Source organism: Delphinus delphis, chromosome X (assembly GCF_949987515.2).
Source record: "Delphinus delphis chromosome X, mDelDel1.2, whole genome shotgun sequence".
NCBI classification, from domain to species: domain Eukaryota; kingdom Metazoa; phylum Chordata; class Mammalia; order Artiodactyla; family Delphinidae; genus Delphinus; species Delphinus delphis.
The window spans coordinates 92,557,702-92,578,874 of record NC_082704.1 but is presented as its reverse complement, the minus strand read 5'-3'; the positions used below and the strand labels follow the sequence as shown (position 1 = coordinate 92,578,874).

The 21,173-nt window shown below is 52.2% G+C and overlaps 1 protein-coding gene across 4 annotated transcripts in view; it reads right to left on the bottom strand.

Moving 5' to 3' along the window:
* Positions 1 to 2,555: 2,555 nt before the first annotated feature.
* BCOR (BCL6 corepressor) overlaps positions 2,556 to 21,173 on the bottom strand; it is a 43,561-nt gene continuing 24,943 nt past the window's right edge. The window contains exons 5-15 of one of the 4 annotated variants that reach the window (XM_060003098.1): positions 20,868 to 20,921; positions 20,210 to 20,396; positions 14,574 to 14,834; positions 13,878 to 14,222; positions 12,957 to 13,282; positions 12,372 to 12,626; positions 7,352 to 7,518; positions 6,026 to 6,171; positions 5,536 to 5,613; positions 5,178 to 5,334; positions 2,556 to 3,714 (exon numbers count right to left, since the gene is read on the bottom strand). In XM_060003098.1, the coding sequence (XP_059859081.1) occupies positions 3,423 to 3,714; positions 5,178 to 5,334; positions 5,536 to 5,613; positions 6,026 to 6,171; positions 7,352 to 7,518; positions 12,372 to 12,626; positions 12,957 to 13,282; positions 13,878 to 14,222; positions 14,574 to 14,834; positions 20,210 to 20,396; positions 20,868 to 20,921 (2,268 nt within the window). In that variant the 3' untranslated portion in view covers positions 2,556 to 3,422. The remainder of the gene's footprint in view (positions 3,715 to 5,177; positions 5,335 to 5,535; positions 5,614 to 6,025; positions 6,172 to 7,351; positions 7,519 to 12,371; positions 12,627 to 12,956; positions 13,283 to 13,877; positions 14,223 to 14,573; positions 14,835 to 20,209; positions 20,397 to 20,867; positions 20,922 to 21,173) is intronic. The other 3 variants (XM_060003100.1, XM_060003099.1, XM_060003101.1) reach the window with 3 other exon arrangements.

The window sequence follows — 21,173 nt, the reverse complement described above, 5'->3', positions numbered from 1 at the left end:
GGTTTATAATTATTGAAACTCTAAAGTCAGATCGATACTATAAGAACATTCAGAGAAGTGAAGTTTCCACCCCTTTTCCTGGCACCTTGTTCTTCTTCACCCAGAGGTAACCATTTCTAAAGCAATTTAGAGCTAGCTCTCAATTCCTTGGACAGTTACCGACAGTCAACCTTGGCCAATTTGATGAGGCTGAAAGAGGAAGATGCCCAAGTGCACACAGATGATAAGCATATTAAGATCAGATTTGGTGGGAGTCGTAGAAAAACTCAAAATAACAGTGGCTTCAACAGAACTGTTTATTTTTCTCAAACATAAAAAGGCAGGCAGAGCAGGGCAGGGCTGGTATGGTGGCTCTGTGCCACTAGGTCCTCGGGTACCCAGGCTCCTCCAAATACACTGAGTGCTCGACTTCCACGCCTCATGGTCCAGGGTGGGCGCTGTGGCTATAGCGGTCCCAACCACATTGTAGCCAGGAGGTAGGACCGGACAAAGGGAATGACCTTGACCTTTAGAGGCACCTTCAGAAGAACCATACTTCTACTCTCCACCTTGGTAAGCAGTATGAGCGAATCTATACCTGGGAGCCCGCTGCAGCCAGTATGACCTCATTTATACCCTATCTTCACTGTGGAGGGCTCCTCTACGCCCAGCGGGTGCACTCCCTCTGCTCCCATTGGAGGGGGGGGGGCAGGGGGCGGGGGCGTCTACACCTATGGTACCTCCTCTTTACCCATGGGGAATTCCTTGACATCCAAACTTCTCTAGGCCATGGGCAGCTCATCTATACCCTGCGTCAGATACCCTAGTTATTCTCTGTCCACGTTTTCTAACACCCTGATGGTTCTTACAATAAATGTTCTGACTCAACAACAGCTCCTCCAACCGCATAAACCACAACGTGAAATGTCTCCTAAACCGAGCCCATTACTCACTTCCCCTGCACCCCTTAAACCTGTGGCTCTCACTTATTTTCTTGGCTTTATTAATAAAATGACCTTCATCCAGGATAGAACCTCAGTTGGTCTCGGGCACCCCCCCTACTGCCAGCACAAATACAAACAGCGAAGTAACCTGGAGTATTTCGTTGCTTTTATTTGGGCTCTTAGGAGCTCCTCGTTACCTATAGAAGTTCAGGCTCACTGGTATTCTTTCGTTTCGATCGTTTCTTCAGGTCTTGCTATTTACTTTGTCTTTCTCTCCTGTTGTGTCAGATGACTTCCTAATAAACAATATTCAGCAAACTGTGAACACTGGTTTTAACTCCGGAGTGGGGAATGGGAGGAAGGGTTGGCTTGGGATGACAAGAACCTCTATTTCTGAAATGCTGGGATTTTTCTTTAAAGCAATGAAAGTGTACTTGTTTATGATCAAAAAATTAGTAAATCGAGAACACTGTTGGTTCCCTTTTGTCTTCAGGATACATCCCAAGCATCATTTGGTACTCACCAACAATGGGCTCTCTCTCATTTCCACCTCTGACAGTGCTGGGTTTCCCCATTCCCAAACATGGCTCACTTTTCCCACCTGCCAGGTCACAGAGCTTGCAGGTCCCCTCCCTCTGCATACTTCACGACCCCACTCCAGTACATCATCGCCGTGGCCCCTTCCGTCTACTCTGCCTAGGTGTTCTCAGGGTTCATTGCAAGACTGACAAGCGCTAAGGGCATTCTGATCCCAAGTGGACTTGATACAAGGAATCAGATGCTGGGCTAGAGGAATGTGAATCGGGGATGACACCGGAACCACTGGATTTAAGAACAGTCTGCTGAGGTTGTCATCCTGGCGTCACCACAATCACTACTGCGTCTCATTACCCACAAAGCTGAAGACCCAGTGTTGGAAGGCTGGTCAAGTCACTAAAACTGGCCAGCATGTCTCCCTAACCCTTCTTACCAGCAGCCAGTAGAGCAGGAAGATGCCTCTACCTCGCTCTGCCTTCCAAACCGACCATTCAGAATCCTAGCGGCAAGGGAGTCTAGTGGTGTTCAGGTTTCTAGCCTCTGCAATGAAAGAAGGAATTAAAAGGATGTAGGATGGAAATTGATAGTACCCAACAGGGATACTGCTGCAAGAAGTAAGAGCAGTAGAGTAGCTGAGTGGTCAAAACTACAAGCCTTGACTATTGGGCCAAGCGGGTTTGGACTTCATGTTAAAAGGTAACAGAAAAACACGAGGTCTGGAGGGAGAAGTGACACAACGAAAGTCTTGTTTCTGGAAAAAGTCTTCCTAAAGATAAAGGGTTGGCCATGATGAAGCTACTGTAGTCCATCAGGGTCAAAGGCAATGTAAAAGCCTGCTAGGGCATCAGAGGAGACAGGGTTGAGAAGGATCTGAGAAACATTAACATATATGTCCATGAATTGAGTTTTCAGGATAGAACTTCAAATTGTCTTCAGAGTCTCACTCCCCTGAAATCCTCTAGTCTGTTTCAGTTCATAGAGACTATAAATTGCCCTAAAGTTATCTATGGGGAACCGACCGTCAACACCGCTTTAAAAAAAATTGTGACAACAGTAATGTTTTAGGAAAATACATAGGAAACAAGGTACTTCAATCTTCTCCTTTCCTCAACAGGTTTATTGCCTTTTAAGAAAATTTTTGTAAAATATAAATACAAAGGCAGAGAATTTACTTACAAAGTTAAAACACAGATTTCAAACATAAACACACAATTCAGAAAATTTTAGTTTTATGTACAATTTCAAGCAACTTCAACATATTATGTTAGTTTTCAGTATTTTACAGGGTACAGAAAAAAATAGCTCAAAGTCTTCTTTAAATAAGAGCATAAAATGTTTAAACATATAAACAATCCGGTTTGATGCGTGAAAACTAATTTCACAGCTTTTAAATTAGGATATAAAAGTTTCATACAATTAGTTGTTGTGTGTGGATATGGTTTGAATTTATATTACACACTACTGGATCACATCCAATAGCATTGACCTGGCCTGAGCAGGTACTCTGTAAACAAAACATAAAGTTACAACGTCGCCAAGTGCCTTCCCCGAATTCAACCCCCCAAACCAACCACACGGTTCTGACCACACTCTCAACAGTTATGGCCTCTGTCGTCGGAGCTTTGTACGAAATTAAGTCAAAGTGTGGAGCTCCTTTTCCTTATTTGTTTTTCTCCTTAAAAAAGAAAAGAAACAATTGTTCCGAGTAAAAACAAACATATCCCAAAGCATGTGTGCATTGAAAAGTAAAGAAACATTATAACAACTTCATAAAAACTGACTTAAAAGTTTAAAAAGAAAAAACATGTTTCTAAGTCCTTCCGACTGGAGTCGTGTCTCTTATATAAAGAAGAGATATTTCATATGTAATAGTGTCCTTTCTTTACAGAAATAGTCGTATTATGACACATATGCACAAGGATTAACACTATGACACACTGTACACGGCGGGCCCCGGCGAGCTCACCAGTAGTCGTCTGAGTCCATGTCGCTGGGGTGCAGCCACTCCATGGATGAGCCCAGCAGAGTCTGAAGCTCGTTCGTGAACTCCACCAGATCTAAGAGCTCCTTACTTTCCGGATTAAAGGACTCCAGGTCTTTGGGGCAAGAGAATAAGAGACTTGCTGACACTTGCCGGTAGAACTCGGCCTCCGCAATGGTGACAATTTCTACATTTGGGAAATTGCAGCGGAATATGCGGGAGGACATTTTCAATTTCTTGAGCGTGTCTGACAGCAACAGCCAGTTCCGAGGCCTGCACCAGAGAAAGGACAGTGGTTTGAGTTTCCGGCAAAATTAGAAGCGCTCCCAACTATGAACTACCCGTCTCCTGGCGGTGAAAGGGCCCGTTACTTCCACTTTGATCACCCCACCCCCACCCCATTTCTCACTGTCCTTAGAAGATCTACTTCTTTTTAAATTTTATTTATTTATTTATTTTTGGCTGCGTTGGGTCTGTTGCTGCGCACGGGCTTTCTCTAGTTGCGGCGAGCGGGCTTCTCACTGCGGTGGGTTCTCTTGTTACGGGCTCTGGGCGCACGGGCTTCAGTAGCTGTGGCTCGTGGGCTCTAGAGAGCAGGCTCAGTAGCTGTGGCGCACGGGCTTAGTTGCTCCGTGGCATGTGGGATCTTCCCGGACCAGGGCTCGGACCCGTGTCCCCTGCATTGGCAGGCGGATCCTTAACCACTGCGCCACCAGGGAAGCCCGGAAGATCTACTTCTAGGGGGGGAACTCTGGACTCGTGCGCATGTGTTAAGAGACCATCTAGGGCGGATCAGCCAACTTAGACAAAAGAAGGAGCAGTGTCCCCGAACGAGCCTCGTTGCGGGCCACCCCGGTGCTGCCCTGGCTCTGGTCACAGCTCAGGTCACCCCTCTCCAAGTAAGTGCACCCCGTTCTAGTCACTGGGGAAAACCAGTCTGTATGCCAACCCAAGGGAGATGGCAAACACCTCTTTGATCTCTCCTCCCCTCCGGCCCTCACTTGAGGTCCCCTGGCTTTCCCTTCCTTTCCCACACCTCCAGCCCGCCCCTCAATGCTTCCGGGAGTGAGGCTCCTTCGAGAAGGGAGGTGGTGCAATCCTTCCTGGTACCCTGCCACGCTTTATGACCTCCGTCCCGAATAGAACGTCACCACAAAGGCAGACACGTTCCCAGCCTCAGAGTCCAAGGAGGACGCTACTCCTTGGGCCCCGGGGTCAACACACAGCAGAGCAAGGTCTCCTGACGTGTTCACTCCGAAGGGTTGGTCATGGGGCACAGCGGCCCGACCGTGGGGACAAGACTCGATCTAAGCAAATCTGAAGACACATAAGATCCCAGGTGCCACGTATGGCTTTCTCTAATCTTATACGAGAAGAGGGTACATCCGTATCGTCCCGTGGACCTCACGCGCCTTGGAAGGCCCCTACGGTAGCCGTTTGGGGAGGATCCCTTCCCCAAGAGTTTAGTGACTGAAACTGTGCAATTCCAGTCACTGACTCCCGTGTCCTTTGGGCCCTAGGGGTGTGTTCCAATGAAGGCAGTTTGCTGGGGAGCCCTCCCACCCCCCACACTTTTCTGGAAAAGTTCTACTGCATTATGTGAGGTCGGTGGACACTTGGTGAGGAATTCACTCACCCCCCACCCATCCACCTTCATCTGCTGAAGGGGATTTCTAACTCCTGCCACCCCATAGAGCAGCTGGGCTGGCTCTCCACCACACGCTGGCCACACTCACCCCTGAGCGACGGACACCTGGACGTTGTAACATGGCAAAAGGGGGCTTTCGGAAAATTCAAATTCGAATAGGTCACCATAGGCCTCGTCGCTGTCATCCTGGTCCTCCGGTCCTGGGGGATTTGCTAAAACATCGTAACCACTTTCATCATCTGGTTCTATCCGGGAGGCAAACAAGAGAGAGGTCAGTGAGCTGGAGCACGATTCCAGCTGTTCTCCAAAAAGGACCCTGGAAAAATTATCTCCCGAGTGAGCCCTGCTCACAGCACCACCACCCCGCAAGCCCTCGCCCGCACCAGAGAGAAACGTTCTGTAACTCGCGCACATCCCGCCCAAATGAAACGAACAAGGCTGCTCACCACACACAGAGCTGCCGTAGAACTCCCAAGAGCCACTGGGGTCATAGTCATCAGGAACCTGCAGGTCGTTTAAATAGTCTGGAGAGAGAGGGGGAGAGAGGGAGAGAGAGAAACAAGATAACGCCTGCTGGCAAGAGGCAAACGCTGCTGGAGTTCGGGGACGTCTCACGCTGGGGCTGGTGTTGCACACGCCTCCAGGTATCTGACTGAAACCTACCCACGCGTCCACCCACCTCCCCGAGGGACTGCCCGCCTCAGCACCCCAGCCTGCCAAACAAAAGCTAGCCTGGCTAGCTAGGAGTTTTCCAGCACTCCCTTGCCAAACTCAAAGTATGCATCTCTTCTTTGACAGACTAACGTGAGGCCACTTTTCCCGGTAAAGTGTCACTTAGGGTAAACGGGGGGGTGGGGCTAGGGGGAAGCCAGGTGAAAGCCTGTGAAGTCACCGTCTAGATGCTTGAACAAGACCGTTTCTTGATCTCCGTCATACCTGTTAAGAACTTCTCCAGAAGTTCGCTGTGGGTCATTTTCATGATGGTTCTACCTGAGTATGTAGCCAAGGTGGGATCAGCACCATAGGAGAGGAGCAAGCGGACAATTTCGAGATGATCATTCTCGACAGCATCGTGGAGAGGCCTAGGAGAGGTGCGGGGGATTACACCTGTGCACGCGACGCGTGCTTCTAGCGACGCAGGGCCAAATCGAGCGTGTGCGGCCAAGCCTTGTAGGCGCGCTATTTCACCGAGGAGGCGAGTATACGGTCACTGCCATTCCACGAAGGGAACGGAGGCACTGTGACTGGCCCGTGACTCTGTTAGTTCGACACATAACCCTTTACGGGACAGGTGAAGGGACTATCTCAGGCCTAATTCTTAAATGCAAATCTCTCTTAATGCACAGTCCAAGGAGGAACTCAGGCCACGATGAGAACGTTTCCAATGAACTTAAATAGTGACAGACTGTAAGAAGATAACTTACGGCGGGGTGGGGGGGGGGAGAATCGCAGCATCACGGAAGCCCATACGACAAGCAATCGTTATACCATTACAAACAAAACGAAAAAAAGTGCAGTTTGTAAAAGAAACTAGGGGCAAAGTGGAACCTCTCCTGAAACCAACTTGGAGATGAGAGATCAACCCTCTCGCCCAGAAGCAGTCGACAGGCAGGGCAAGTCCTCAGGAGGGTACAGAGTCCTCCTGCCTGTGTCCGCTGGGGTCAAGAGCACTGTCCGCAGTCCCATCCAGAAAGAATGCTATTTGGAAACCGTGAACCACCCAATACCTTTCGGTTTTGCTAATTTTATGACTGTCAGGAAAGCACCAGTGCCCTGCCTCGTGGTAGCATCCCAGGCACAACCAGGAAGATGCTCGGGCTGACTCAGACCTGGGCCTCTGGCCACTAAACCGAGGTCAAGGACAGAGTGGGGGCCAGGCCCGGGGATGTGGGTGGACACGGCAGGTCCTATCAAGCCAGTCGCCATTGGACCTGTCTGTACTCCGAGCACTTTCAACTCACGTATATTTTAAATATTGTGATTCAACAGACGCTGGTGGAAGAGTCCAGGGTCTTAAAAGATTATTCAGGCAGGCCCAACATTTTCAGGGACTTCTGTCCCTGCAATAACAGCGTCACAAAGTTTTAAAGTTCTATGGAAATTTGCCAGAAAGATCTGTCCGATTCCATTCTAGAGGACTCCGCCCTCAGTGTGCTTACATGGCACTCACTCTCCATCTTTCCTTCTGGGGTTCCCCGCACACCCTGAGAACCGCTGCCTACGCCCCAGCAGGGCCAGGCCAAGAGCAAGACCGCCACAGACCTGGTTCCATCCTGGGCACTGCAGTTGACATCGGCGCCATATTCAAGGAGGTGTCGTACAATGTTGAGCCAACCCCTTGCACAAGCCTCATGCAGGGCACAGTAACCCGCGTTGTCGCGGTGGTTCACATCACAAATCTTGTTCTCCAGGCAGTACAAGACCACTTCCTACAGGGAGAGGAGAGGAGATGCCATCAGACCACCATACAGTGAACCTTGCAAGGGTGACCTCTCCATAGGCTGGCGGTGCCCACTTTCAGAGGCATACACCCGTGGGTCCAAAAGCCCACCATGGCGCGGGCAGGCGGCAGGCATCTTGGTGGGGGGCAAGAGTGCGTGCGAAGGGCTTGGAGATGCAGACAGTGTTGTCTAAGGCTCTGCTGCACCAGTGGCCTGGCCATGGGCAAGTTCCCCTCGAACTTCTCCAAGCGTCCACAGGGCTGCTGAGAGGACGCATTCGGAGAGCGTCGAAAGCCCTCAGCCCAGGGGCCGACGTGACCGGTACAGAGGTGTCACGGCTGCTAACATCTTAGATGCCACATCGCCAAGCACAGACCATCCTCACTTGGTGGGTCCGTTCAGTCGGTGGCAGTGGGTGATAACACAAGTTTAGATCAAAGTATGGCCGACCAACGCTTAAAGAGAGCGTAAGTCAGCCAGAGAACATCCCCAGCTTCGAGGAGGGACACCCAGGTCGGCTACATCTTCGCGCCCCCTGTTAAGACCCCAAATCAGAACCTGGGCCTCAGACGCTCTTGTTTGTATGTTAAGTTAAAGAGAAGCTCTCTCTCTCCATCCTCGAGGAATGACACAAAATGCTTCCAATAAGCCCACCCTGTATTTTGCTTCACTCCAGCTTCTCGGGGCAGAATCAGTCTAATATTTTCATATTTACTCCAGTTAATGACAGGAACCTGCTATACCACAGGCTGCAACCTCCACATTTTAAGAATCAAATAAAACGTTCACCCTCCCCCGCTCCGAAGGTGTTCTGTGTCAACGCTGTGCATCAGAATCACTGTTCTTAATCTTATTTCTTTGGCTTGTTAAAATATTAATATGAGCCACTCCCAGTAAGCAGAGCAGTAATTTATTCAATGTTTTATCACCTTAAGAAAGTTTTCAAACACGTCGAAAACGTCTGCCACCAGAAAATACGTTATACTGTTTATACTGGTTAAGTCATGCCCAGCAGAGAGCTGTCAGGTCCTGAGCTGGGAGTAGGCAGAACTTGCATGTGGCCCAACACATGGTCGGCTGGGTAAGGGGGGATGGGATGGGGTCAGAGCAGGCCTCCTTGTGACATCTCTCAGGCAACTCATCTGTTAAACCTAAAACGGGGGTCATTCTAGCCGCCCGTAAGTGCGAGATGGGTTCTGTGAAACCTTTTATGCCCTTTGGAGGACACGCCAATCAAAGGTGGCCACTCACTTGGGAGCGAACCAGAATGTTCCATTTGCTCACCACGTGAACCTAATGGGGCATGCTGGTAAACCTGGCCATTGGTGCCCTGTTACTTCAGGTCACTGCGGCAGCTCCCTTCCAAAACAAGAGGAGGAAGAGAAAAGGCACGCCCACGAATGCGTTTCTCCGCTCAGATCCCAACCTGCCGTAAAGCCCACAATCCTCTGGGCTCCCAGGCCACCTGCCCCGAGCCCTGGTATCCAGGATACCGCATGAAGCTGCTGCTCTTTCAACAGGCCCTCACCAGCCAGACTTGAGTGGACGGCTGCAAGCTAACGAGTTGTGTGCCCCAGCCAGGGAGAGGCCCTGTCACGTGGCTCTGGGATCAGGTCTGAACGCCACCAACTGCTGTGCACAGATCAATTTACTCAACCCTGGGTTTATTTGCTGTGACAATCATGGCCTTCACCTGGAAACCTTCATCACTGCTAGGGCCGATTCAAGGGTACCTAGAAACGAAAGGCCGTCCAAGCTGATGGGTAAGTCAACTCTCTTCTCCTCCTGGAAGATGGCAGCAAAGGCAGCAGTAGCCCCACGGCCAGGTCAGACTTTTTGCCACGGGCTGTCCTAACTCAACCACGTTGATACCACGTCTTCTGTCACCCACGGGAACCCAGGAGATATCAGGAAAGGAAGGTAGTACTATCCTCCTCATTCAACACTTGGAAACTGAGGCCCAGAGATATTAAACCCCAAGTTCAATTAACGTGAACTACTAGACCTGTAACTCAGGTCTTTGGTACCTGGTCAGCTGGGAAGATTCAAAAGGCCCAAGCGGGCCCCAGTTAGAGGGATGCAATCCAGCTGTGACGAGCATCCCACAGGCCTTCTCTGTTGGGGGTCAAGTGGGCTAACTACACTCTCCTAGCTAGGAGGGTGATGGCGTCTAAATGGATGGCAACCGTCGTCACCAACAGTTTCTCTAACTGAAAGGTGAAGAGGTGGGGCGAGTCTGTCTACGCAACACATTTCTTGGTTTATTTTCTCCGCTAGAAATAAACGGGAGTGTTTGAAGGGCAACCCACCCATTCCCAAGCAAAATCAAACTGCTTTTGTTGGACAACCGTCTGTTAAGCGGCTATAAGCCGAATGCCATTACCCGCAAAATGTAACCATAAAGGCCATAAACCCGACGTTGTTAATTAATTAAATGCCTCATTAACTTTTTAAAAAACATGATTTATTCAATTCATAGAAAATTTAACCATCACCGCTAAAGGCACAAGCACGTGGTCGCACACTGGCGTTTTAGCCTAAGAAACAGAAGCCTTTTTCCCGGGAGGGAAAGGTTTGAGGTCTTTGGCCACGCAAGTGATCTATTGAACGCGGATCTGAAGCCAGAGTGTGTTTCTAGACTTCCAAACCGGATTATCACGACATAAAGCTCAGACAGCCTTTATACCGCACATGGTATCTTTGGCTAAGCAGAAGAAAACAACCAAGAATGCTGAAGACAAAACTTCAGGAAAACCCTCCCGAACCGCCCCCTTATCTGGTTAAGCAAACTGTCCTTCAATTTTAAAAGGTTTAAGTTGCCCCATCTCCCAACTGGGCCATCATCCCAACATTTAAAATTCTGCCCAGAGAAATCCCAGAAAGTTGGATTCAAAGTTGAAAGCGTTCATCTACTTGTCACAATGTTCAGCATCAAAACTGGTGATCTGTATAATCTACATATCGAAATTTACATTTGAAGAAAAAACCAAATCCGACCATAAACATTCCCGAGGCTTCCTGTGCGATCAAAGGCCAGGTAGCCTGAAAAAGTATGGATCAAGTGCCCCTTGGTCCAGGCCTCAGACCCACCAAACCGAAATGGAAACTGTCTTAGAGGACCAACGAGGGTCTTCTGAGGTCTCTGGTCCCAAAGGGAGACTGCTGGAAATGATGCCAAGTTCACAGGTGGGGCTAGGAGCCCCGCCCTCCACGGCGTGTGCAGGAGCACCCCGCCCCCCCATCTCTAGCATTTGCTGGAAGCGGGAATCTATTTTCTCAACCCTAACCCAAAAGTTGGGGTTAGGGGGCTCCCCCCCCACCTCCAGCGTTTGCTGGAAGCAAGGAGTCTATTTTCTCAACCACGGGGGGTCTAGCTCAGCACTCTGTGCAACGTCTGTCTGTTCTGTCCTCCTAGGCGCTGCTGCTCCCGGCTCTTGGGAAACCAACTGCGCGCTCCTTGGACTTCACCTCCAAGTAACCGTGCTAACTACCAGGAAGTGCTCTCTAGCTAGTGGAGAGGTCTCCAAGAGACGTGTAGATATAAACAACAGCACATTCAACCAACGACCAAAAAAACCCCCCCAAACTAAGCATAGCCCTAGAGCTTCCAACTTCCTGCCCACAGTCATGCCTTAGGGCCAAGGCAGGCTCACCTCGAAGGGCTCACGGCACTATGGACGGTGGCGGGGGCGGGGGGGGGGGGGAGACGGGGAACAGGGGCACAGAGCTGGCTGAGGGTGTGGGCGCCAGGGCTCCGGGCCAGCCTGGGTCCTGCCGCCCCAGTGCTCGTCCACACCTCCACCCTCAGCCTGCTGAGCCGCATTTTACTGTCACCATTCAACTCCCAGAGGGCTGATGCCAGCACAAAAAAATGCCTTTGCCCTGTGGGCTGTTACATCACAATTCCTACTGACAAGTATGGTGGGGGAACTGCACAGGGCAGAGGGAGTAATCTGTCTCACAGAGGTTTTGAACTGTAAAAAGGGCAACTCCAATGTGAGCCAGTCTTGGCGAGAAGCGTGGTGGGAAGTGGTGGGCTGTGCAGTACTGCTGGATTGCTACCTGTACGGGCATCAGCTAACCCCTCTGGGGCTCAGTTTCCTCATCCGAGAGTGGGCTAGTACTCGTTACTCCCACGTGAAGATGTTAAAAGGGTGAAAGGAGTTACTACAGATCACACGGGCTTAGAAAGATATCAGCTATCTTTCTGTCTACGTTGCTCTAGCAATAGAGACTATCACTGTCATCAGCCGTGCTGGGTTGGGATACAGTGGTGTGGACAGGGAGTTCTGTGCAAGGCTCAACAACCCCCCCCCCCCCCCCGCCCATCAGCCCTCGGCTCCTGTGCCCTCCCAGAAAGAGACTGCTCAGGTCTGCCCCACTCCCACCCCTACTCTGCACAGACACTTCCCACCCGCTACCCCACAGGGGCATCACCCCGCCCCAAACAGCACAAGTAACCCAATAGAGCTAATAACTACTCTCTCTCTTGCTATTCGGGATCCAAAAGGGCTCATTAAAATTCCCCTGGTCGCCAAGCCCTGGGTTAGGTCAGATTTTATATCAGAGATAAGTGAGCCGGACTGGCCGAAGCAGCCTACCTGCCTGAACGTGAACGGAACATCAAAAAGGCCTGCCTTTCTTTTCACACCACGACTGAACAAGCCACCGAAGAGTCGGCAGTGTGAGCGCGGGGGCCAACACAAACGTTCCGCTGGAACGCCCAGCCCAGCCCGCCACGTGGCTCTGAGACCCGCCCCCCATCCCCAGCCAGTGCGTCTCCCACCCAAGGAGCAGCAGCCGGCGGATCCTGAATCCGGGGCACCCACAAGGACGCTCACCTCGTAGCCAAGCCGGGCGGCCCGCTGTAGGAGGGTCTCGCCCGCGTTCTTATTGACGATGAGTCTCCGCGCTTCCGGTGGCATTGGGCGGGACTGGGTGGTCTCTGGAGGGGAGCTCGAGCATGTCAGCTGCGAGGCCTGGGAAGGTGGTAACAGTTGCTGCAAGCGGTCCAAGGGCTTCTGGTCCTGCTTGGCCGGCGAAAGATCATAGTCGGAACTGGGCTCAGGCCGCTTTCGAAATCTCCGGACGGTCACCTATCACGAAACCACACAGCGCACACATTTCAGGCTGTCCTTCCACCACCCGCCTGGTTCCCCTCCTCCCTGAGTTACAAACCTGAGTGGAGGAAAGCACTTTTCCTCCTCTCTGTCTGGGGGAGGCGGGGTGGGAGGAAGGGGTTGCATTTTTACTAGCTGGAAACTTCACCACCACCCAGGAGACAGGTCCCCTAGGAAGGGGCAGTGACGTTCTTGGGGGAGGGGTTCAGGAAAAGGAAAGCTTTGTCCCCAGAAGCAGAGAAGTAGGCAGGCGGGCTGTGCTCGCACGGGCCCGGGGGGCGGGGGAGAGCCGGGGGCAAGAGGTACCTTGCCATCGGCATTGTCCACGTAGTAGTCCCCTGGCAGCGGCAAGCCCCGCCTGGGCTCCTGAGGGATCAGATGCTTGGTTTTGCACAGTCGCTTCCCGGATGGCTTCTCGCTGTTGTCGGTGTATTTCTGCAGCAGGGACGTGGCCTGGCAGTCCTCTTCGACGTCCATGCACACCACATCTGTCTTCTGGCTTTCTTTAACTTGGTCATGTTTGGTAGGCAGTCCTGAGGCTGGCGTGCAGCCTGGCTGAGTCTGCTTTCGGCCGCTTGCATTGGTGGATGAAAGGCCCTTCACGGGCGGAGAGCCGGAGAACACAGGCAAGGCTGAATCCACAGGGGGGGAGGGCGGGAGGCAGGGGGAGAAGAAGCGGGCGTTACACAGTTGTAGCCAGTGAGGAAAGAAAAGCCCATTGTTAGCACTGATCATTGGAGCGGCTTCAGTTTTTAAAGATACACCAATTATGTTTTCAAAGCATTAATATTTTAATTATCCCACATTCAACCGGCAAATAGCTTAACCCACGAAACGCCAAATGGCAAGGTGCTTCAAAGGGCCGCAAGAGAGGGCAGAAGCCAGCCCTTCGTGCGCTCCCGTCCCCACCCGTGGGGGGCCTGGGTGCTCGGGACAGGGCGACTGGGGACAGCCTGAGGCTGGAAAGAGGACGCCGACAAGCGCCCGGGGTCACCCAAGACTTCCCTTCCTGCCCAGCCGCGGGCTGGGTAATGAGGAAGCCGAGCTCCCGCCTCACTGTACATTCCATAAGGAAGTGTGCAGGCTGAAAGGACCTCATGAAGAGAACTCCCCGCTCGCCACACGCTACTCTTGTCAACTTGGATGGCGCTCAGGTCCCCTCCAGGGCCGTTTCCCACAGAGGGCGGGTGATCCACCCTCCAGGAGCGCCCCCCGCCCCGTGCGTACCTTGTTCATTGCCAGTGTGTTTAACTGACTCCTCCAACCAGCTTCTGTTGCTTTTGGCCTCTGCCCTTTTCCTGCCAGGTTTCTCTTCGGAGATGCTATTGCCCTGGGGGGTGACCGCAGGCTGAACCGCCTGGGTCACTTCCTTCCTGCCCTGCCGGCCAGGTTTGCTCTCTGCTGCCGACACCTGCTGCTCCCACCGTTCTCTAAGGTGCAGCAAGTGGCGTTGCTTTTTGGGATGGAGCCCTGTTAATTCAATGCACACCTTCAGCTTGGTCAGCTCACTACAATGTGGCTCTTCTAAGTGGTTAGAGGAACTGTTTGTCATTTCCCTCTCAGGCCAGTCATCTAATGGAGAAATAACTACAAATTAATGAAGAAGCCCCCCGGGGGGTGGGGGGGAACAAACTGTCTTACACATCACTAAGAGGGGTGGGGGAGGGGAGGGGGTGTGGTCACTGTGTTGGCTGGAACTTGTCACCAAGTCTCGGGAGGGGACCTACTTGCCTTTGGCCATCTTTGGGCTCCAGCCCCGGCACCTGGCTTTGGGGGGGTGGGGGGTGGGGGTGGGGGGGGTGGGGGGGGCGGGGAGGTGTGAGTGGCTCCCCCAGGGCTCCAGGGTGGGACTGGAACTTTCCACTGCTCCGCTCCAGGACTTCCGCGGGGTGCCCTGCGGGCCCGAAGCCAAACCGAGCTCACCTTTGGAGACCCGTCTCCGCTTGGCTTTCAGCAGAGAGTCCTCCGGGAGCTCTTCCACAGTGGTCTCGGTGTGGTTGCTGTCGCCAGAGACCTTGCGCTTTCTGTCCAGCCGGAGGGTGGGGCTGCGTGGCACGTCCGGGGCCGCCTGGTCGGCGGGGGGCTCGCTGGCAGGCTCCGTGTCCATGAAGTACTTCTCCCCGGGAAGATCTCTGTCCTCTGGGGCTTCGAAGGGGTCGTGTTTGTTTCCAGCACTATACTCGCCTAGGGGAGAGGAGACAACCCGGAAAGGAGGGAACAAAGGTCACCAGGAGCAGGCAGGACCCCCATGCCCAAGGCAATCTGCTACCAACAGACCCTCCTTTGGAGGCCAGGGGCCTCGCACGCAGGAAGCACAAAACCCTCAGAAAGACAATGTCCCAAAGGAAGGGCAGCTGAACACAACCAGCAAAGAAAGCAGAAAATGAGGCGTGTAGCCCACTCACAATTTCCCTTCCTCCGGTTCATAGCCGGAGCAGTAGTGATTCAAGGAGAGGCGCCTAGATGACCCTTCTATAGGCACGTGAGATGTTAACTCCCTAACTGCCTAACTCTCCAAGGTGGCTTACTCTTCAACTGAGGGTGAGTGACCTCACAGTAAGATCCAACCAATCCAGGGCAGAGCTACAAATTACTATGGAAACAGCTGCTGAGGTCATTACCTTCTAATAAACAGAAAAGGCTGATGTCATAAAGAGACCAAATGTCCCCCAAATGTCGGCTACACAGAGATAGCACCAATGTTCACTTGGGTCAGCAGGGGCAAAGGTGAAGAAAGAGGGTAAGGAAAGAATGGTGGGAGGCTGGGAAGCTGGGGAGACCAAGGGAAGAGGGGCCTGGCAAAGCTAAGGGAAAGGCTTCCTGGTGCACACACCAGGGTCAGGGGCAATTTCAAAGAACTCAACCAGATTGCTACAAGTCCATCTGTCCTCTTTCCACACCCGTGGGGGGAAAAGCATTTCACTGCCATCAAGGGGCTGCTCCTACTTCCTGTCTCGGAAGAAGGCCCTCAGTGACACTAGGCACACCCACAGGGACACCCGCCACCCCACCTGGTACTTCTCCACGCCTTCCTTCCCAGGCAACAAGCATCTAAGGACATTTCAAAGACACGACTCCAACCCCCTTCATGGGAGGGGGGCGGGGGCGAAACTGCTCACACCCCAGCTCCGCCCCCTCTGCTCAACCTAGCATCCACTTGGGGCTTTTCCTCCAATGACCCCAGCCTAACATCACTCCTCACTTTTGCTCTAGCCAAAGAAACAGTTCAACCGCTTTGCTAGTCACACACTGTTTCTAACACACAAATAATGCCATAACGATCACTGTGATGTCAACGAGTTCCCCGAGGATGAGCCTGTCCGTCACCGGCCGGGGGTGGGGGTGGGGGTATGAGTTTGGTATTTCGTTAACACCTGAGCTAAGCTCCCACAGCCCCGTTTTCCTAGATGAAATCATGGACACACCCCTCACATGCTGCTAGCATTCCTCCTCCTCTCCCTAGACCACTTCAAGTATCACTCCCACTTCTGCCCAGCCGGCTGGTCCCCTCATCAGCCTCTCTTGGGGGCCATTCCCAGCATTTAACGGCAGTCAGTTGTGGGAATGAACCTCACCCTGGCCTTGGCTAGCCTGACCTGTGTTCTCAATGGTGGAACCCACTTTTCTCCAAGGGTATCCCAAGGTGGGACAGATCCCTATCTACTCTTGCCGGAATGGTGGAATCACCCCAACCGCGAGGGTCTCCTGTCATGGCAGCAGGAGAAACCCCAAACTCCTGACCTGTGCTTACGGGTGATGCAGCCCACGCTACCGCAGGCCCGGTGAAGAGGGTGCGCTGCAACTCTCACTCCGGCTGCTCTTGTAAAGTGGGAATGTTACTGCTAGCCTCCTCCCAGGGGTGGGCTTCATAAGCACGGGCCGGGCTCAGCACAGAGAAAGGCTGGAAAGATCCCTTTAACCAAAAGACGCCAAGACCGCCAGACCAGCCTGAATTTCAGGCCTGAAATGTATGAAGTTTTAAGAGGTGAGCCCTCCTGGTTACACCATTGGACTTCTCTGGTCCAATCGGCCTTCCCTAAGAGCTCCGTGGGAGGGGATCCATGGAGGAAGGTAAGGGCTGCCTTAAGAACCCCCCGTGTCCAATTTTAAAGTTTCTTTTTCCAAACTAGGTCCATCCACCCTTCCCCCATCCCCGGAGCCTTTTAGGGCAAAGACCTCAATTCCCCTCAGCTAAGGTCCCCCCAAGACCTTACGCTAGTGTGACCTTACCCAGGCCAGTAATAACCCTGAAGGACACCCACCCCGACTGCCCAAGATACCCATGGCCACCAGCTACGGGGGAGAGGCTCCGTGGCACTTGGAGCTTCTCAACGACTGTTCTAACCACGACCCACAGGAGGAGTACCCTTGAGGGCAAAGGAGATGGGGAGATAAATAGATACACGGGGACCCTAACCATCAGGCTTTGCCATCACTGCTACTTTTGGCCCTTCTAAAAGCGGGAAGTCATGTGCCCTTGGTCACCCAGTCTAAGCAAGATGTGAACGTGGCTGTATTGTTTGAGGTTTAATGCTTGCTCCCTGCAGCATGGTCGTATGACTCACAGCACATAGATCCCAAATTCATTATGGTTGTACCATAGCATCACCTCACAGAAGCATCACCATAGCAACATATACAAGTCACCGTGGCAACAGAGCGCCCTCACCACTGTTGAGCCATGCCCAGTGAGGCCTAAACAAGGTGAGAGGGTTCTGAGTTGTTAGAAGGCTCCCCAGGATTAAAACCCCCTTCTCTGTAGCTTAACTATAGCACCTCCAGTAAGGGCTAACCTTGTTAAAACTTACACCCTCTACAGAAGGAGTGCAGGCGATCTCTGTTCCAAAGTAGTTTACAAACGTGCAGGTGCTCAGCTGGAAGAGAAGTTCCCCGAGCAAAGAAGTTTCATGAAGCCCCTTGACCAAGTCTTCCTCCGGCTCCTGGCCAGGCATTGCCACCGAGCAGGTCCTAGGCCTGTCCCAGCCAAGTGGTTGGCAAGGGAGATGGTTACTCCAAGTTTGAGAAGGAAGGGACCAATGCCTCCTTGCCCCGCCCCATCTTCAAATGCCACTGAGGGTTCCTAGTGATGAACTTCCAAGTCTGAGGAACCTCCAAACTCATTTGGTGAACTTCCAAAATAAAAATTTAACTCAGCCACCCATGCAATCATAAAGAATAAATGAATATCTCAGCCACTGTGTTTTTAAGTTAATTCATTTTTTAAACAAGCCCCTAGCAACAAGATGCACCCACACCGGGACAACCAGGGCCGCGCAGACAGCACCCACCATCGTAGAAGCTCCTGGTCCCTCCACGGATAGGGGCTGCCTCAGAAGGGGGAAGGCATCCCGGACCCTCTTTGTGACCCCTGCCTGCCCCAACTCCCCGCCCCAGCTCCCATGTGCTCACAGCTCGGCTCTCGGCCACACCGGCGCCCATGAGAAGGACCCGAGTCCACATCAGCTCAAGACGTGATGGCCCAAGAACAAGGCCCATTTATTTCCAGCTGAATGGAATGAACACCTGCTGTGCACCTTGGATGCGGAGGCGGCAGGAAGAACAATGGCTCCTTTAGGTGACCTTTCCTGACCAACTATTTACAAACCACAAGTCTCTACAAGACAGAGGGTGGATGGTGAACCCACCTCCGTTGCCCCAATCTTTCAAACGGAGCCCCTCACCTTCCCCAACCCTTCTCCTGCCCTCCCATGGTGGAGATTCATGGCTCACTGGGCCACGTCCCGGGTGCTGCAGGAAGAGACCCGTCGGTCGGTCTGAGACTGGAGGCGGGCAGTGGGGGGAGGGGGCTTTCGGAATCATCTGGGGCTCAGGCCCTGCTCCCCATCAGCCACACTGAGTTCTTGTTTCCACGCTCAGCAGGCAGGAAAGACTGGGAAGGACACACACAAACTTCTCTGGGAAGAAGGGCGGGGTGAGGCCATTGAGACATGAGGGGCAGCGGCCACCCTGGGTTTGGCCATGTTGCTGGAGAAAAGGGCAAGAAGACTCGAGGCCGGTTAACTTCCCGCTCCCTTCCTCCAGCCTCCCTCACCATCCACCCAGAACAGGCAGAGCCCCTCCTCAGAGAAGTGCATCCCCGTGAACTTGGCCTTTGCCCACTTTTATCAGATCTCTCTGAGAAACTTCCCCGAGAGCTGAGCTATGAGGCCGCTCGGGAGGGTAAGGGCTGCGTGTCAGCTGTGAGCACAGGCAAGGAGGGAGGCTTTCTTGCTGCTTTACTCCAGGGCGGCCTGGACCCTCCGTCTTTCATTCCAATCCCGAGGGGGAGGAGCTCGGAATCGTCTACTCCAGGCACATCAAGAGCCCCATCACTCGGGTAAGGTCGTCACTGACTAGCCACAGAAATCCCCTTCCACGGGAGCCACGCAGGACAAACCGGTCCCGGTGCGGCTTCCCCAGAACCCCGGCCACAGGCCTTTGTCTGACCCCAAAGATGAGCTGAGGGAGGGCAGTGCTCCAAGCAGCTGAGAGAGGCACACGCTGTCGCTGACCACAATTTTCCCGAACTGCATCAGGCACCCAGGACCTAAGCGTGTGCGGGAACGCCGACCCTACGACTGGGTCTGAGGGCCTGGACCTCCCAGGCGTGCCCACCACCCCCGACTGTCCTGTCTCGGGAGGATTTCACGCCCACCCTGTCCTCGACGTTCACCTAGATGCCCTCATTCACCATCACCGGTGAGGTTTCTGGGGTCCGGAGCGGGCTGCAGGCCACAAGCACGCACACTGAAGACAGCGGGAGGAAGACCTCCACTTGCTGCCAACAACATCTCGTTAGCCCAGGAAGTCTCGAGGGCAAAGCCCGAAGTCGTCCCCAGTGCGGAAGCAGCTGTTGGGAGCGCAGAGTGTGACTCGAGGCAGACGCTAGCTTTCTCTCCAACTTTGCCTCCAAAACATAATACACCCCGTCTGGTAGGAAGAACGCCCTCGTTTATCCCACGCCCCTGGAGCGTGTTGTCAACTCCTAATGACTGCAAACAAGCCTGCCATAGAAAATAATTATGCTCATCTTGCTGGTGCCTTTATCAGCCCTCATCTCACTTTAACGAAACCTCTGCCTTTGGAGGGAGAATCCGAGTACTCTCCACTCCCTCCCATAGGAGACTGTCACTCTGGAGGGTCTGGCTCTGGCTGCAAGTGGCATGCCACTGCTATCAAAAACCCGCATCCGTCCCTGCTACAAAACGGAACACATACCTGCTGCGCTGGAGGTCTTGCACCGCCATTCCTCTGCTCTACTGTATCAGGCTATTACTAACTACGGGACTAGCGTTTCTCCGGAAAAAGGAGATGCGTGCCAGGAAACAACATTTCATAGGCGCTCCACTCCTGGACGCTGCAGCGCTCCAAAGGGCAACCAGCCTTGCAATCCACAGCTGGGAAGGATGGCCAGAGCAGCCCGTTCTCCGAACAGCCACCACCCAGATGCTGGGCCATCGGAAGCGTATTGTTTCCTCTCACCTCCCTCAGCACTGAGAGCGGAACCGCCCTGTTCCCACCGACGTGGTACCACACGCGAGCCGCCTGGGTTCACTTACATCTCTCACTGTCGTTCTGGTCGGCAATGGCCTCCTCCAGGGCGACCGACTTTGGCTTTTTGTCCTGACTTCCTTTCAGCCTTTCCCAGTCAGCGGGGCTGAATTTGCACACCTCGGAGTCTTTGGTCGTGGGGTGGCCACCTTCTCGCTCTTTCATCTCCAACTCTGAGAAGCGCATCATTGCACGCTAGAAAGAGAACGGAGATGGAAAAAAGACACACCTTACCACCAAAGCTACTTCACTGCCCTTACCTTAAAGGAAAGTATCTTCAAAGAAAAGTTTGCCCAAAACCAACCACAATTTATGATACAACTGAGATATTTTAAAATTTAACGATAAAAATGTAAGAGTGTCTATATGTAACTAGTCACACACTCTTTACTCATAAAGCCATATGTATGTAGAGATATATGTGGTGTGTATGTAGAGCCATACATACACTGTGGCATAGAGACAGACATTCTCTTTCGAAGGTAAATAAAACAAAACAAAAACACAACGCAAAGAAAGCGAAACAAAAACACAACAGAAAAGAAAACAAATGCACAGTGAATAAAGACGACCATGGCCCACAAACTTCCCTTTGTATATTTGGAAATGAAATTTAACTCAAAAGGTTTATGTAAGATTCTAGTAATAAAAATTTGAAGAACTGACCTCACAGTAAGCAGCGGGTAGACATAAAATACTGTCCTCTTGTAATCCTTCCATCTATGTAATTAAAATGGGCACTCAATGGATCATTTAGATAACTTCATCCATTTTTATAAGCATAAACCAATTTTTTTCTTAACATTGCAAAACAATTTGGCTTTATTTATCTTTTAATTAAAAGTAAAATATCTTAAGGAAATTCCTATACAACATCTACCATTCACTAGCAAGTTAAATACATACTCTATCCCTTTAAGCAAGGTTTGTTTTTTTGTTCTTCTTTGTTTGTTTGTTTTTTTGGTGAAAAAA